Here is an 18,843-nt window from a genome sequence, read left to right on the forward strand (position 1 = left end):
TGATGCTCGGTTTGAACTGCAGGAGATTGTCTTGACCATGTCTACATGCCTAAATGTACTGAGTTGCCGCCATGTGATTGGCTGATTAGAAATTAAGTGTTAACGAGCAGTTGGACAGGTGTACCTAATAAAGTGGCCAGTAAGTGTAGCTCAGAGGGAAGATGGGCATCTTCTTCCAAACTCGCAGAGGACATGGTCTCAAGAAAAATCTGTGCACCAAAAAAATTTAAGTCAACCAACTAATTAAAACCAACTAACTGATACTGGATGATAAATCAAAGTACTTTAAGACTATTTAGTCGTATCTTGGCACCTTCTGACACAATGATAGACTAGACAGTCTCATGCTGCAACAAATTTAACACTTGTCTCCCCCAATCTTAGCAGGAATATGACTGAGATGTATCACACTCAGATGAATATTAGAATATTTTTTTCAAAGTACCATAGTTAACAGATACAAATAAAAATACAAATTTATTTTACAGCAATTTACATTAGACTTTCTACAAGGTGAAAAACCTGAAAAACAAAGACTGCATTTAGTGAATATGTTCAAATGGGGCAATATGTTATTTCATCAAATGTCCATGTGCTTAATAAATAGAGATCCATCTACTGCAATACAATTCAGCATTGTAAATACTGCAGACTTTTGAGGAGCTGCTGGATACTCAGCGTTTGTCCAGAGTGCCATTTTAATTTCATAGGCAAATGACATTAACATAAACATATTTCTAGAAAAATATAAAAGAAATTTAAAAAGTGATAGAGATTGCTGTTTTTCCATAAAGCATCTGTCTGCAGCATAGGTTTTACAACGAATGGGGTAAAACATAGTCGTCCCACTTAGCTTTAAACTTTTTTTTTTTTTTTTTTTACAGCAATCCTCTTTACACCCAGTATACCATGGAAGCAGTGCATTAACAAAATGGTCATAGTAGGAATTTCATCATGTCTACTATATTCTATGCCAAGCACGCAACACATACCAATTCAGGAACAGCTTTAAATTTGTGTTAGGATATGGGTAAATGCTGGTTAAACCATGATCTTACCAGCTCTGTTCCATGCATGTAGGCATGTAGTCAATTGCCTATTGATTTTTATAATTCAGGTTACGTCAAGTTTCTAAGCAGAAGGTTTGTAGACCTATTTAAATTTCTTGCATATAGATCTCCAAACTTCAGTAGCATGTTATAATATTCATAGTATCAGAGCTACTATGACTTGTGGTGTAATCACTTCAATCCTCCTTCTGCTTCTCCACGTCTAAAATAGTCATAAAATGTTTACACACTAGTGACACTCATATTTATTATATCAATGATGGTACTCTCTACTTGATGGCAAAGTTGGACATCTGGATCCAAACTCTCCAAATCTTTTATTGCAGAAACCGGTAGAGGGAAAAGGTTAAATGCACTTGAGAGTTCTTTTGGTTTCTCTTTAAGCTGCTGTAAACCTGGGGGAAAAAAAAATAGAAACTGAATGATGCACAAGCCAAACAGTATAGGACCTACATGGAACATATCAAGAACTGATCAAAGACTTGATCATGTATCTACACTTCTGCAGCTCCAGAATTCTATATTATATATATATTATGAATTATTTGCATGTTCTACACTTTTTCTACATTTGTAATATGGATTTATGGATTCTTTTTGCTTTTCACCTCGTTCTATTCTGTAGTAAAACAAGCTCAACTAAATACTGATACTACGATAAGAACTGAACGCAATGGAAGAACACAACAGAAAGCAATAGTGCTGGGAACTCAGCAGTGGCACTTAGAAACTTATTACAGGCTCCAGGGTACTCCCCAAATCAGAATTAACATGTCCTTCGACAATAGCTTTTAACATACCGTATACACTCGAGTATAAGCCGACCCGAGTATAAGCCGAGACCCCTAATTTTACCACCAAAAACTGGGAAAACCTATTGACTCGAGTTTAAGCCGAGGGTGTAGTATACAGCCTGCCCTGCCCCAAGTATTCCAAGCTAATTAAAAAAAATAAACTTAATACTCATCCTCTGACGATATTCACCTTTAATACTCGGCACGGCTCCTGGTCCTCGGCGCCGGCTTCTCTCTGCATTCTTCACCAGCCGGCAGTCGCGTCCATGCGAGATGCCGGCGGGTGGGTGACACCGCCGCCTCATAGTGTGGGCCCACTAGTGAAGAATGCAAAGAGAAGCGGGAGCCGCCGCCACGGATCCGGGAGCCAGAGGGTGAGTATTATTTTTTAATTTTTTTTAATTGACTCATTATTCACTTAGTATATATATCTTAGTATACCGTATTCACTTAGTATATACGGTAGTAGAAAATTGGACCTTTGGGAGTAGAAGATTTGACTTTCTTCAAACAATGGATTTAATGCAAAGGATTCACTTTTCCATAAGCTTTTTTCACATCCCAGAAGGAAGCACTTATGGTGCAACACGATAGTCTCACGCAGAATGTGGCAAATGGCAAATGTGAATATATAAATGTGAGCCATCTCCATGCACAGACACCCGACGTGCACATGCTATTACGGCGCGCTTCGGGGAGCAGTAAAGGATCGTTTTAGTGATACTTTTTGGGATGCATATTGCAGCAAACACCAAGCTCTTAAATCTACAGTCAATGCTGGCAACAATCAAGGGTATTAACTATTTAAAGGTCTCCGGCAATGCTGGACATGAATTTTATCCCTGCCACCCATGACGTCTTCAGGGGGCTAGGTCACTATGCAGCTTAGTCACAGACTTCCCAAGGCAGCTGCTTACAGATCAGTAGCATATCTGCCCTACAGTTGTATTGCAATGCATGACAAGAACAATAAAACCCCTAGGATTAAAGGGATCTAGGGGGGCTGAAACAGTGTAAAAAAAAAAAAAACCATAAATGACTTTTGGGATGTGGTGATACCCATCAAATGATCAGCAATGAAAAAGTCATGTCCTACAAAAAAAAAAAAATTACACCTTGCAGAGCGCCGCAAACTGAAGTAAGAAAAAGTTATTGGTGTCAGAATTGGGAAAACCGGTAATTACTCACCGGTAATTGTGTTTCCTTGAACCACGACAGCACCCAACCAGAGAGAGGGATCCGCCCCCAGGGACAGGAAACCCAGACTTCAAATTCTGCGGTACGCCCCATCTCCTTCAGTGGATTACAGAGACTGTATGGGACTTAATGTTCTTGATTAATTCTGACCACCGTATCATTCAGCATCACTCTCAATGAGAGAATCTCACACCTCTGTGACATACACATAACATTTAACACCCAAGTGTGAAAAGAATTTACAAGGGAGGGAATAACCAGGGTGCTGTCGTGGTTCAAGGAAACACAATTACCGGTGAGTAATTACCGGTTTCCCCCTCTCACCACGACAGCACCCAACCAGAGAGAATAACATAGATGAAATCCCTTAGGGAGGGACAACCGAAGAAAGAACCCTTCGCCCAAAGGAAAGTTCCTGTGCACCTGCTACATTTAGCCTATAGTGCCTATAAAAAGTGTGTGGAGAAGACCAAGTGGCAGCCTGACAAATCTGATTAACCGACACCTCTCTAAATTCTGCCCATGAGGAAGAAACTGCTCTAGTGGAATGGGCTTTTAGACCTTCTGGTATCGGCTGACCGGCTGCTAAATAAGCGGAGCTAATGGCTTGCCTAATCCATCTAGCTATAACTACCGCTGAGGCCTTCTGCCCCCTATTCTTGCCACCAAAAAGAACAAAAAGACTATCAGATTTTCTCCAATCTTTAGTCCTATCCAAATATAGCTCAATGGCCCTTTTAACATCTAATTTGTTAAACTCCCTCTCCCTATCTGTAGAAGGGTTACTGCAGAAGGATGGGAGCCTGATCTCCTGGGATCTATGGAATCTAGAGACTACCTTTGGTAAAAAGGCCGGGTCTGTCATCAGAACTACTCTGTCATCCAAGATCTTGAGAAAAGGCGCTCTACATGACAGAGACGATATCTCTCCAACCCTACGGGCTGAAGTGATTGCTACCAAAAATACAACTTTAATGGTCAGCCATTTTAGTGAACAAGACTCCAGGGGCTCAAAAGGATCTCTTATCAGATAATTTAATACCAGAGTGAGGTCCCAGGGGGGCACCGTACATCTCCTAAAGGGGGTCATACGAGATGCCGCTTTTATGAACCGAGATATCCAGGGATGAGAGGCTAAAGGAGACTCAAACAGGGAGCTAAGGGCAGAGATCTGAACTTTAAGGGTGGCAGGTTTTAGGCCCTTATCTAATCCTGCTTGCAGGAAATCTAATATCTTAGCTATATTTGGATGAGCTAAGTCTATTTTATCTGGGGAACAAAAATCTGAGAATACTCTCCAGACCCTGAAATAGATTTTAGAGGTAACTACTTTTCTACTCTTCTGCAGGGTTGTAATTACCTTGTCCGAGAGGCCTTTTTCCCTCAAGATGCGCCTCTCAAATTCCAGGCCGTCAGATGGAGGTTCGTAATCTGCGGGTGGAATACTGGGCCCTGGGAGAGGAGATCGTGACTCTCTGGGAGGATCCAAGGGTCTGATATCGATAGCTCTCTCAATACTGAGAACCATGCCCTCCTGGGCCAGAAGGGGGCTATAAGAATAACTCTGGCCTGGTCTTGCCGTATCTTCTTCAGAACCCTTGGAAGAATAGACAGGGGTGGAAATGCATATGCTAGGCTGAAGTTCCACCTGATTGAGAAGGCATCCAGACTTAAAGATCGGTCTCTCGGGTCTAGGGAGCAGAAGAGCCTGACCTGTCTGTTCTTTCTTGTGGCGAATAAATCCACTTCTGGTTGACCCCAAAGTCTGGTTATCTTGGAGAACACCCTCCGATTCAGGGACCACTCTCCTTGACGTAAGAGATGACGGCTTAGGAAGTCTGCCTGCAGATTGTCCTTGCCCCTTATATGAACCGCCGATATTGATCTTAGATTGGCTTCCGCTAGTTCTAGAATCTGATGCGAGAGGTTCATTAAGGACCCGCTTCGGGTACCTCCCTGGCGATTCACGAACGCCACCGCTGTGACATTGTCCGAGGCAATCTTCAGGTCTGTCCCCCGAATCATCGGCAGAGCTTGTCTGATCGCCTGCAGGATGGCCTCTAGTTCTCTGTGATTTGAGGACTTTTTCCTGGATTCTTCGTTCCATGATCCCTGGAATAAGAGGCCCCTGACCTGGGCTCCCCAACCCGTAGAGCTTGCATCCGTAATCATGGATAGAGGGTTCTCCTCTCTCCAAGGCCGGCCTGCCTGGAGGTTCTCCTCTCTTAGCCACCATCTCAGGGAATCCAGGATCTGTTGAGGAAGTGTAATCCTCTGGTCCAAGGAGGACTGGTCCCCCCTCCAGTTCTCCAACATGAAGAGCTGTAAGGGCCTTGCGTGATACATCGCCCAAGACACCGCTGGAATTGCCGCTGTAAAGAGACCCAGAGTCCTCATAATGTCCCTTATGGTAGGGGATGGCTGTCTGTACAGCCTCTCCACCGAGGCTACTATCTTCACCACCTTGTCCTGAGGAAGGAAAGATCTCTGCTGAGTGGAATCTAATGTGATGCCGAGAAATATCTTTGATCTGGCCGGAGTGAGGGAGGACTTCTTCAGATTTACCATCCAGCCCAGGCGATGTAGGATCTTCATCACCACCTTTATTAAGATCTGCAACTCTTCTGCCGAACCTGCGATCAGCAGGAAGTCGTCCAGATATGGCACAAAGGTGCCCTGATATTTCCGTATGTAGGCTCCCACCTCCGATATTAGTTTTGTGAAAACTCTCGGTGCTATCGCCACTCCAAAGGGCAGAGCTCTGAATTGGAAGTGCTCTATCTTGCCGTCCATCCTCACCGCCACTCTCAGGAATCTCTGACTGTCCGGATGAATAGGGACGTGGTAATAAGCATCCGCTAAGTCTATGGAAGCCATAAAACAATCCTGAAAGAGCAGGTTTACGGTTGACTTTATCGATTCCATCTTGAACTTTTCCACTTTTAGGTAGCAGTTTAGTGGTTTTAAATTTATAATGGTCCGGAATGTTCCGTCCGGTTTCTTTATAAGGAACAGGGTTGAATAAAATCCTGTCCCTCGATCCTGCAGTGGCACCTGCCGTAGCACCTCCTTTTCCAATAGGGATCTTACTTCGGTCTCTAGAGCCTGTCTTTCTGCTCTTCCGGCCACTGAGGTTATCTTGAAACGCTGTGGGGGAGGGGATAGAAAAGGTAATTTTAGGCCATCTTGTATGATCCCCAAAATCCACTTGCTCCCTGAAATCTTGCTCCACTCCGCCTTGAACAGGGAGAGCCTTCCCCCCACAGGACCCCTGGCGTCATTGCTGACCGGGACGTTTACTGGAATCCTGAGGCCGGGAAAACATGAATCCCTTAGACCTCCTAGAGGGTCGCCACCCCTCCTTCTTGTCTCCGGATCTCTGAGGAGATCTAAATCGCCTTGAGGGGCGAAAAAACTTCCTCTCTTGAGGCCTTGTACTAGGAAAACCTCTCTTCCTGTCAGCTGCCTTTTCCAAGATGTTGTCTAGTGCAGACCCAAACAAGAATTCCCCTTCACAGGGAATACTACATAGATGACTTTTAGATGGGAGGTCACCTGTCCAGTTTTTCAGCCATAAGGCCCTTCTGGCAGAATTAGATAAGGCTACCGATCTTGCCGATAACCTTAAGGCGTCCACCGAGGCATCGGCTAAGAAGGCAGAGGCCTTCTGTGCAGTGGTAACCTCCGAGATGAGATGTGACCTGGATGCACCAGCCTTAATCTTCTCCTCCAGCTGGGAAAGCCAAACAAAAAGAGACCTAGAGACGCATGTAGCCGCGACATTGGGTTTGAATGCGCCCGCTGCTGCCTCCCAGGAACGCCTTAAGAAGCCATCTGCCTTCTTATCCATAGGATCTTTAAGCACACCTGAATCCTCAACTGGAAGCGCACTCTTTCTAGACACTTTAGACACGGCAACATCTACTTTTGGCGCCTTGTCCCAAATCTCTGTCTCCTTCTCAGGAAAGGGATACTTCCGCTTCATAGCTCTAGGGATAAAAACCTTCTTGTCTGCCTTGCGCCATTCTGCCTGGATAAGGGAGGAAATATTCTCATGGATAGGAAAAACCTTTCTCTTCTTTTCTCCTAGACCCTGGAACATAACGTCTGTTACAGAGCATTCTTCTTTTTCATCTTCTAACTCCATAGTTGATCTTACTAATTTTACTAGATGATCAATATCCTCTATAGGAAACAGGGGTCTGCCTGACCTGTCCTCCTCCTCTGACTCAGATGATTCTCCCGAACTAGGGCCAGAATCTTCAAGTTGCCTGGAAGTGCCTGGGGAATTCTCTGACCTGAGGGATCTCCTTATTTCTTGCACAGAACTACGCACTTCCTGCTGGATTAGCATACGCATGGATTCAAACAAGGTCGACTGCTCTTGTGCTAACAGGCGCTGAACACACTGGTCACAGTTAGGTTTTAAATAAGAGTCAGGCAGATTATCTCCACAGATTCTACATGCATGATGCTTAGACTTTACAGTGGCTTTCCCCTTACGAGATTCTTCCCTCTAAAATAAGAATCACATAAGACATCATCAGAACCAGTTTAAAGGCATGGTAAGGCCACACTCACCAATCAGCGGACTATCCCCCTACTCAAACTTTACCGTAGCGGTGTCCACCGACTCTCTACCACCTTCATTAGAACTCATCTTATTCAGTGGTGAGGATACAGCTCCGTTTTCATCCACGACTGGAGCAACTCCTGTGGCTGGCTGTGGGTGCTAGAAACAACACACAGGACTCCTGTGTGGGATCTCCTTTTAAAATTACCGCGTCTGACGTCATCTCCCATGTGGACGCTGGGCGGCGCGTCACTTCCGGTCCTCACCGGAAGTGGAGCCGGCGCCATTTTGGGGAAGACCATCGCAGAGGAAGAGGCCAGCGCTCAGCCGCCCTTCCACACACACGCCTCCACTCCGGATCGGAGGCGTGCCGGAGTCCGCCCGCACCCACAGACTGCGCTGCACCTCGCAGCCTTCACCTCTTCACCGCCGCCGAGTGACCACCCTCCGGTAAGCCTCGGCGGGGGACCTGTGCAGCCACCTGGGGGTACCTGGGACTCCCATTCCCCCCTCTCACCGCGACTCCTGAGTCTCACCGAGACTCACTGGATCCCCCGTCAGGGACAGGAAACCACTGAAGGAGATGGGGCGTACCGCAGAATTTGAAGTCTGGGTTTCCTGTCCCTGGGGGCGGATCCCTCTCTCTGGTTGGGTGCTGTCGTGGTGAGAGGGGGAAAATTAAGATTTTTTCTTGGTACACAAGGTTTATACTTCTTTCAAACTATTAAAACACAATAAAACCTATATAAATTTGGTATCCATATGATTTTACCAAATCATGCCCAAAGGATTAAAGGCAGATATCATCTGGAGCGCACAGTGAAAAAAAAGATCCCACAAGATAATTATGCAAAATGCTTTTTTGGTACACTGCATAAAATGTTAAATACTGACACTAGGCAGTACAATTTGTTACCCAGAAAACAAGCCCCCAGATCGCTCAGTAAATGCAAGAAAAAAAACATCATGGGTTTTTGAAGGGGGCGAGCAAAAAACCGACACGCAAACAAAAAAAAAAAAAGAGAGCCAAGATGTTAAAAAGGTTCTCCACTCATAGAAACTTAGGCCCTATCCTCTGCTGATCGGTGGGGGTCTGTTGCACTCAAGATGATCAGAACAGCCAGGCAGTCGCACATGCGCCGTCTACGCCGCTCATCTCTACGGCACTCACAGAGATAGAATGCTATACTTTGAAATCTTAGGCTACATTCACAGGATGTATGCTCGCCGTACTAAGCATACATCGGCGCCGGGGAGCGAAGTAGGGGATGAGCACTGCTCACCCCCGCCCCTCTCCATAGGAATACACAGCGCACGGCGTCGTATTCTGTTGAAAGATAGGACATGTCTTTCTATGGGCTATGTATATACGCCCCCCCATACGTTCATGTGAATGTAGCCTTAGTCAATGCATAGAGATGAGTAGAGAAGCCATCAATGAGACCCCAGCCGATCAGCAAGTTACTGAATAGGGTCTAACTTTCTATGACTGGAGAACCCCTTTAAGAGTTAAAGTGAAAATGGTCTCCACTGTGGGATTCATCCCTAAACAGACCTACCAGGTAAGAGAAGCGTTGCATAAGTGGTTTAGTTCCATTTGGAAAGTGAAATAAGTACACTGAAAGAGGATCATGGGCATGAGTGTCAATCCATTCTTAAGCAAAGGTGCCGTTTTCTAGGAGGCAGGATTAAGCGCTTCTGAAGCGCGAAACGGACAGTCGCCTTCTGTGGGCTCCTGCAGCTCTTTACTTCCCTCCTGCAACTATGTTGTTTTAACCGTGTTGGAATAAAGTTTTGGATTTTTAATCGGTGAGTGCCAGCTTTACTTCTTTTTTCTCATTTGAATGTTTACCTGCACTCCTATGGACAATTTAAGCTAGAGCACCGCCCCACTACCCAACCAGTCGGGCCCCCAAAGATGTTTTGCGAAACGTGATTTATTGCTACTAGTGGTTAAAGGTCGCCTAAGTGCAGTGCCCCCCCAGCTGTTCTTCTCTTTTTTGCAAGTCCCATTTTCTACTCTGTTGAAAGTCACTCCGGAAGGACTAGTTTTTTGACTTGGGATTTACCCTGGGGTACGGAAAAAGTTTGTTTTTGGCACTTTTCTGGTGAAAGGGACTAGAGTATTTGAATCCCTGCATATAAAAATTGATAGAAGTTTTATAACAACTTAACCACTTGTCACAAAATCATACACTATTACATCATGATGCTGCAAGGGCTGTAGGAAGAGAGCTCAGCCTATGCGCATTGCACAGCTAACACCCGAGATCAGTATTCATATAAATGCTGTGGGCAAAGCTCCTGCAGACAGATACAAATGAGCAGTGTAAATTCACCATATACTTCAATAAACTTACGTGTAATAATGGGGTCAACATCTCTTGTCTGAGTGGCTACATTTGATGCACAGACCTGCCCAATCTGTATGAGTAGTGACATGATATCTTCATATAATGGAGGGAAAGTTTGGCAGAACAATACCAAACAAGGCAGCGTTGGCATAAAGAATGAAAAACGTTTGGCTTGAGTCAACACTGCAACAAGACAAGGAAATATTATATCTTGAAAACAATCCTGAAGAATATAAAAATAAAACAAAAACATTTTTGTGGGTGGGACATCAAAAATCGTCAAAAACTATACCCCCATCGGATATTAGAGCTCTGACATGAATGTTTAAAATGGTTTCCTCCCAGACTCCCTGTTCTGCCTATTCACTGGTACTACTGCAGTTGTGTGGTGTATCAGAATTCAATTTTATATAAATCACACAATAGAGAATTTGACAGGAAGCATAGCACTTTGGGTATTAAAATTATTATGTGAATAGGAAAAGTGGAAGGTTGATATCTGAGAAACAAGTATCATATCGCAACCTCCATGATACACACAAAGTCAGCTTCGATCTTTTATATAAAAACAGAATAGATAAAAAGATAAAAAAGTAAAAAGATAAATATACCTGTGATGAGGGTCCCCATAACATTTATAGCCAAGCGAGCCATACTGAGAGATTTGGGCAATGCATACTGAATACACAAGTGTGAAAGAAGCTGGATTGCAAATATCTGCAATATTAAAATAGAATATGTTAATGTAGGCCTCTTGATATATTTACTGATGCATACAAGAGAAAGTAGAACCAGATTAGTAACTTATAAACTGACGTGATGTGAAATAGCCGTGTCACTTTCGATCATATGCCAGATTTTATAAATGGCTGTTCCGATTGGATCTCCCAGGTGAGTAAAATCAAAGGAAAAAGTGAAACAATCATAAGTTGTCTCCTCCTTTCTGTTTATACCGGGTCTTAAAATTGTGTTTATTTGTTTCAGCTGCTCTACTGTACGCGGATTCTATCAGAGGAAGTTAAGAATCCCTCCTCTGTGTCCTCTGCTTGCTCTTTTAAAATTGCATCGACTGTATGGGAGGGTCCTTTTGACATGCCCTGGATGGTAGCTTTTGTAATGGAGAAGCGTGTGCCTTTCCGTAGTGTTCCTGAAAACTCTGATGATGTTGTCTGTAAAAATTTAATTCTGTTTTACTTCCTCTAACATTTCTACAACAAGTTAATTGCGACCAGTTCAAGGTATAGATATTCCCCACATTTCTTATGTATGTCTGTGAGCCGCCGCTCATATTAAAGTACCTTTCGATTTAAAGAGAACCTGTCAGACAAACCAAATATATTTTCATACACTGCAATTAGAAAGCATTTCCCCTGTCCCTACATGTCTGTAAGCTCAAACCATCAAGACTTTAAGCTGTATGCTAATGACCCGAGATGGGTCTAAGCAGCCATTTTCATATTCAGCAGTCCAGCTTATTCATGAGTGTCAGGCACAGCCACACCTCCAGTGCTTGACTGATAGCCTGTATGATAATGTGATACTTTTGGTTCTGGCTGCCACAACCCCTGTAGCCTGTGTGCATGAGAAATAAGGCCAAATATTTTTTTTTAATAGGAGAAGAGAGTCTGATGTCTGTGTCTCTCACATGCGTATGCGATCACATGTATATGGGAGAAGAGAGCATGCCAGGTATTTGTGTAGTTGATGTCTGTGTATAGGAGAAGAGAGCATGTCAGGTACTTGTGTAGCTTATGTCTGTGTCTCTCACATGTGTATAGAAAGACAGAGCATGTCAGGTGCTGGTGTAGCTGATGTCTGGGTCTCTCACATGTGTATAGGAAGAGAGAGCATGTCAGGTACTTGAGTAACTGATGTCTGTCGATCACATGTATATGGGAGAAGAAAGCATGCCAGGTACTTGTGTAGTTGATGTCTGTCTCTCACATGTGTATATGGGAGGAGAGCGCATGCCAGGTACTTGTGTAGTTGATGTCTGTGTATAAGAGAAGAGAGCAGGTCAGGTACTTGTGTAACTGATGTCTGCATCTCTCACATGTGTATAGGAAGACAGAGCATGCCAGGTACTTGTGTAACTGATGTCTCTCGATCACATGTATATGGGAGAAGAGAGCATGCCAGGTATTTGTGTAGTTGATGTCTGTGTATAGGAGAAGAGAGCAGGTCAGGTACTCGTGTAGCTTATGTCTGTATCTCTCACATGTGTATAGGAAGACAGAGCATGTCAGGTACTTGTGTAACTGATGTCTGTCTTCCTATACACAAGTACCTGACATGTGCTCTTCCCCTATACACATGTGAGAGACAGACATCAGTTACACAAGTACCGGACATACTCTGTCTCTAACATGTATATAGGAGAAGAGACCCTGTCAGGTACTTGTGCAGCTGATGTCTGTGTCTCACATGTGTATAGGAGAAGAGGGCATGTCAGGTACTTGTGTAGCTCATGTCTGTCTCTCACATGTTTATAGGCGGAGAGAGCATGTCAGGTGCTGGTGTAGCTGATGTCTGTATCTCTCATATGTGTATAGGAGGAGAGAGCATGTCAGGTACTTGTGTACCTGATGTCTGTCGATCACATGTATATGGGAGAACACAACAAGAAAAAGAATGCATTCAAAAGGCTCATGTATGATGCAAAAGTATAAATCCAAGTTTATTCCAAAAAATTATTTGACAAGACAGACAATCAAAGAACAGACATTTAAAATCAATTAAAAATCACTATGTACAAGAATACATACAGTCACCCAGTTTGGTGAACTGTAAACAACCTCCTGACCAACACAAAATGAGTGATGCAAGGCCTGCCTGACTGTTCAATAATAAAATGAAGGCTATATTGCTAAATGCCCAAGGAACACAGTATCACCGGGTAGGTGTGTAAATGCCGAGAGAATATTACCAACCTCAGGACCCTTTGAAAAGATGGAATGATATTGCTACAGGGTAAGCATGTTGACAAAGGGGTAACGAGAGGATGGAGAGTAAGGGTACCCAAGCAAAGGTGTCAGCGGTGAGCCTAAGAGCAGTTAGGAGAGGCACAGGTGGTCAGGGGTGGCGGGCTCCCCTGACCACCTGTGCCTCTCCTGACTGCTCTTAGGCTCACCGCTGACACCTTTGCTTGGGTACCCTTACTCTCCATCCTCTCGTTACCCCTTTGTCAACATGCTTACCCTGTAGCAATATCATTCCATCTTTTCAAAGGGTCCTGAGGTTGGTAATATTCTCTCGGCATTTACACACCTACCCGGTGATACTGTGTTCCTTGGGCATTTAGCAATATAGCCTTCATTTTATTATTGAACAGTCAGGCAGGCCTTGCATCACTCATTTTGTGTTGGTCAGGAGGTTGTTTACAGTTCACCAAACTGGGTGACTGTATGTATTCTTGTACATAGTGATTTTTAATTGATTTTAAATGTCTGTTCTTTGATTGTCTGTCTTGTCAAATAATTTTTTGGAATAAACTTGGATTTATACTTTTGCATCATACATGAGCCTTTTGAATGCATTCTTTTTCTTGTTGTGTTTTCGGTTAATTGTGCATTGGCTCTATTAATACTTGGTTGTGCTACACCCCCCCTGCTGTTATTACATGTATATGGGAGAAGAGAGCATGCCAGGTATTTGTGTAGTTGATGTCTGTGTCTCTCACATGTGTATAGGAGGAGAGAGCATGTCAGGTACTTGTGCAACTGATGTCTGTATCTCTCACATGTGTATAGAAAGACAGAGCATGTCAGGTGCTGGTGTAGCTGATGTCTGGGTCTCTCACATGTGTATAGGAAGAGAGAGCATGTCAGGTACTTGTGCAACTGATGTCTGTATCTCTCAAATGTGTATAGGAGAAGAGACCCTGTCAGGTACTTGTGTAACTGATGTCTGCATCTCTCACATGTGTATAGGAAGACAGACATCAGTTACACAAGTACCTGGCATGCTCTGTCTTCCTATACACATGTGAGAGATGCAGACATCAGTTACACAAGTACCTGGCATGCTCTGTCTTCCTATACACAAGTACCTGACATTTGCTCTTCCCCTATACACATGTGAGAGACAGACATCAGTTACACAAGTACCGGACATACTCTGTCTCTCACATGTGTATAGGAGAAGAGACCCTGTCAGGTACTTGTGTAGCTGATGACCGTCTCTCACATGTGTATAGGGAAAGAGGGCATTTCAGGTACTTGTGTAGCTCATGTCTGTCTCTCACATGTTTATAGGAGGAGAGAGCATGTCAGGTACTTGTGTAGTTGATGTCTGTCGATCACACGTGTATAGGAGAATAGAGCATGTCATGTACTTGTGCATCTGATTATCTCTCACAGGCAGCAGATAAAGCACAAACACTAGCAATGCTTTACTATATATTACACACAGACATTAGCAGGAGGAGAGGGAACATAACTTTCACTAAGTGCCCAAGGTTAATTAACCCCTTCAATACCACTCTACGAAAATATCCAACAGCTTTTATTGTGACAGATTGCCACGGTCATGATGTAAAAAAAAATCCTTTCTGCAAACTTCAAAGGGCTACATCTCCTGAATCCTGGCATCTAGAAAGACTATTCTGGTGTCAAATTAAACAGGAGAATCTCCATCCAGAGATATCCACCCTTAAAAAGCTCCTTGCACTAAAAAGTTGATTTTTATGTACAGCTTTTTATTGCCAATTGTAACTTTAAGGGTGGATATCTCCGGTTCTGTTGAGCACCCATTCATATGATATATGGATTGTGCAAGTGGAAACTCCTTAGTATGACACCAGAATTTTGCTTCCAAAATTCTGCCCCCCTCCAGACGGGAAACACTTGCAGGAAACACTTTCAATTTCACTTTACATTATTGCAAAAGTACATGCACCCTTTTGTCTGTAGTTGAACCTGAAAAAGGGTGATGGAGTAAAAAGGCGATGGAATAATGCTGATAATCCTTGCTCTGGTGACAGAATTAGTTACTGAGAGCTGGTAACAAGTGTCCTTTAAAGGGGTTTTCCCATGAACAAAAGTTAGGGCCTAACTTGCTGATCAGTGGGGTTCTCAGTGCTGAGACCCCCACGAAAACTGTGTGTCCGACGGTGTTCCACAAACCTCAGTCAGACCCCTCGTTGCTCTGTCAGACTAATGGTACAGAGGGCCGAGCATGACCGTTCTGCTCCATTAATCTCTATGGAGCTGACGGAAATTGCTGAGTGCTGTGCTCTGCGATCTCCCATCAGCTCCTTAGAGATTAATGGAGCAGAGCGGTCTTGCACAGCGATCCACTCCATTAGTCTGACGGAGCGAAGAGGGGTCCGACTGACAACTCGTTTTTGTGATCCGCTGGGATTTCAGCACTGAGACCCCCCCCACTGATCAGCAAGTTAGGACCGGTCTCATGGGAAAACCCCTTTAAGGTGGTCTCTAACACAAATGTAGGCATGACAGTAGCCTCCATAATCCCTTAGACCAGTTATGGCAAACCTTTTAGAGACCGAGTGCCCAAACTTCAACCAAAACCTACTTACTTATTGAGTGCCAACTTGACAATTTAAACAGTAATTTATTGCTCTCTTTTGTTCCACAACAGTTAATCGTATTGGCCCCCTGAGGACACCAATACAGTTGAAAGCAGGAAGGCAAATTCAGACATCATTGTAGCTTCTCTCCAGTGTCTCTCTGTACAGGAAGAATCATGGGGCCAGTAGTAGGACCTCCAAAAATATTTTGGCCCTGTTCACACCTTCTTACTCCTCTTGCAGTTCCAATCAGTCAAAGATACGTCACTTTAAAAGAGTACCAAGAGCTGCATTATAATTGTCCAAGACTGAAGGAAGATTTAAGCCCTGTCTGTCGAACTTTGTCCTGGGGCGACAGCCTGGGTGCCCACAGAAAGGTCCCTGAGTGCCGCCTCTGGCACCTGTGCCATAGGTACGCCATCACTGCCTTAGACTGTCATACTATTATAATGATCCTTGATCTACTTATTTCAGCTTAATAAGAGCTGTTAGAACCCATGCATATAGATTATGTGCATTTGCAAACACATGGACATTGGTTTAATAGTCCAAATTTTCACGTTACCTGTTTCTCCAGCTCTGGCTGAGCAATAAGCTCAGGAATAAAATCAAGACAGATGTGCATTGATGGGATTCCTGCTACTGTCAGAGGCAGAAGCTGACAAGGGTAGCCCTGCGTGAGAGGGTAGAAAGAGGAAATAACCTTTAGCTTAAGTTCACATTAAGTCAATTGTATGCTGTATTCAGAGTCAATGGCTTTGTATGAAATGGTGTATAGGTTAGCCGTAAAGAATGGAGACCAATTACTGAATAGCTGCACACTCCATAGAATTAAAATAAGCATGCAGACATTTTTAAAGCTACTTTCTCTGTGATAGCAGTGTGCTCCTTTATTTTTCAATATCATACATACCTGAAAATGTACAAGTTTTGCAATGTTTGGGTCTGCAATAAACATCTGGTGCAGGAGACAACAAATGAGACACTGTACTTCTCGTAGGTTGCACAGTAGACTGTCTTCCATTTCCAGCTGCTCTGGACTCTTGTCCTCAGATGGAAGGCAAACCTCCAGCAAGATCTGAACAGCAGCACTATCCTAAAGTGACAGTATTTCAATTTTATTAGAGGTCGGTGCACATGGTGCTGTACAGTAAGAACAATTATGCAAGATGATGCTGTTACCTGGGCTGAAAGCAGTGCATTTTTAAGCTCTTCTCTTGTAACCTCCATAGTTTCTGTCTGACCTTGCATAGCCATTGCATTACTGGGAGAAGATTTAATATCTTGGTCTGCAGTTTCTTTTAGATAAGAGTTTAGGTAAGCTTTAGATGCTAAAAGGTAGCCATTAAGCATGTGTAATGTGATATCCATAAGAGGTGGGCACCTGGCAAAACAGAAAGAGCAATATGGTAGAATGCAAACAGGCAAATAACTCAAAACTCTTAAGCCACAGGACGAAACTTACCTTAGGACTCGAGCATCACAGCGCAAGACAATTAAAGGGTCAATCATCAGATCATTCTGAGTGTACTTATGACTCCGAGCCAATTTTAATGAAGGCTGTAATGCATTCACAGTCATCACCCACAGCCTGAAAAAAAAAAATGGATACATTTATTTTTAAATTGTTGCTGACACTTTGGAACAAGTGAGTTTGTGTGTCTACTTGCCTTGAGTAATAAAAGTGAAACCTCAATCTCCATCATGCAGTAATTTTCTCCCTTCACAAGCTAAATTTTTAACTTTCAATTTCACCATCCTAGGCTACACTGTCATCTATCCTCAGCTTACAATTCTATGACTGCTTTTAGCGATATAACAAAGGGTCCAGCTCTTATAATGTGATCGTTCAGTTGTTCCCTTGTGTGATGACAGAGCTTGCAGCCTCTCTCAATGACATAGCATTGATTAGGACTATATATTTTACAAGGAAAACACAGCTATGGGGGCTCAACTATGAAATATATCAATAGATAAACGGATTAAACCAGAATGACAACCTAAATGAATGGTCAGAACATTACCTTCTTGGCATCACAGTGTTCAATGTCATCCAAAGCTTGTTTACTGTCTGTAGTAACCTACGTGCAACACTGACATTCAGTAGTTGGCTCATATTGGCAGTGAGAACTTCAGCATATGGGATAAGGTCACTGGCACACAGCAGGGTCAAGTGCTCTAGAATCTGCATCACCTGTGTATGGTTGCTCTGAAGCTGTAAAAATGCTTTAAAAAAAAAAAAAAAAAAAAAAAGAAAAACACTCAGTGAAACACATGTACATATAAAAACTAAAAACTGTATACATTAAACAACAATAACAGCTTTTCCTACATAGTCTATGAACAATGTCCAACAATCGACCACATAAACAGGCTTAATAAACCAATCTTATCTTTACTTCAAGACTTCTTATTAATACATTTCTCAATAATTTTCAGTTTGTTCCATAAATATATGTATTGCACTTCCATTCCATGGAGCTACATGGAGCGTACCTGAGCGCTGTCCGGCGTGCAAGTGAGGTAGTGTCTCTGCCCCAGGGATCATTTTTATGTGAGTCTCATCTATCATATCATACTAATTTTACCAAATTGTTGGACCTTTTTGAATGTTACATAACCGTACCAGAGATTGACTCACATGACCCTGAGATTGATTTATTTTATGCAAGCAAATATTCAAAGAAATGTGCAATACTTAAATGGAAGTGCAATACATATATTTATGGAACAAACTGAAAATTATTGAGAAATGTATTAAGAAGAAGTCTTGAAGTAAAGATAAGATTGGTTTATTAAGCCTGTTTATGTGGTCGATTGTTGGACATTGTTCATAGACTGCGTTTTTAAGGGGGAGTTGGAGAATCTCCCGTCCTAGACCACTACATTTGAATCACTCCACACACTGTACCTTGTCTATTTTACAAAGCTTTTCCTACATAAACAGCAACCATTTCAAGGAATATTTCATGTGGGACTATGGTAAAACATTCCGCTTTGTGTATCTAAACCTTCAGCGTTTACAGTACTCAGCTGCTTACTGACATCATAGGGCAGTGTTGGTAAACCTTTTAGATGCCGAGTGCCCACACTACAAGCAAAATCCACATATTTTTCACAAAGTGCCGATGCGACAGTAACTTATTACTCCCTGCTCTGTAACTTGTTTAAATTGTATAGGCAGCTGAGGACACCAATACAGTAGAAAGAAAAAGTTTGAATTATCAGTGTAGCTTCCTTCTAGGGTCCTCAGCGGCCTGGGACTGCAAGAGGCCTTGAGTCCTGTCTGGTGAACACTGTGCTGGGGTGATGGCGCAGGTGCCCA

The 18,843-nt window shown here is 43.2% G+C and overlaps 1 protein-coding gene across 1 annotated transcript in view; it reads right to left on the reverse strand.

Moving 5' to 3' along the window:
* Positions 1 to 450: 450 nt before the first annotated feature.
* The window catches only part of INTS2 (integrator complex subunit 2), a 48,161-nt gene continuing 29,768 nt past the window's right edge, over positions 451 to 18,843 (reverse strand). The window contains exons 17-24 of the mRNA XM_072136445.1: positions 17,543 to 17,744; positions 16,984 to 17,109; positions 16,701 to 16,902; positions 16,432 to 16,614; positions 16,084 to 16,191; positions 10,600 to 10,705; positions 9,995 to 10,171; positions 451 to 1,465 (exon numbers count right to left, since the gene is read on the reverse strand). Coding sequence (XP_071992546.1) covers positions 1,293 to 1,465; positions 9,995 to 10,171; positions 10,600 to 10,705; positions 16,084 to 16,191; positions 16,432 to 16,614; positions 16,701 to 16,902; positions 16,984 to 17,109; positions 17,543 to 17,744 — 1,277 coding nt within the window. The 3' untranslated portion in view covers positions 451 to 1,292. The remainder of the gene's footprint in view (positions 1,466 to 9,994; positions 10,172 to 10,599; positions 10,706 to 16,083; positions 16,192 to 16,431; positions 16,615 to 16,700; positions 16,903 to 16,983; positions 17,110 to 17,542; positions 17,745 to 18,843) is intronic.

This window comes from Engystomops pustulosus, chromosome 2, assembly GCF_040894005.1.
Source record: "Engystomops pustulosus chromosome 2, aEngPut4.maternal, whole genome shotgun sequence".
In the NCBI taxonomy this organism is placed as follows: Eukaryota; Metazoa; Chordata; class Amphibia; order Anura; family Leptodactylidae; genus Engystomops; species Engystomops pustulosus.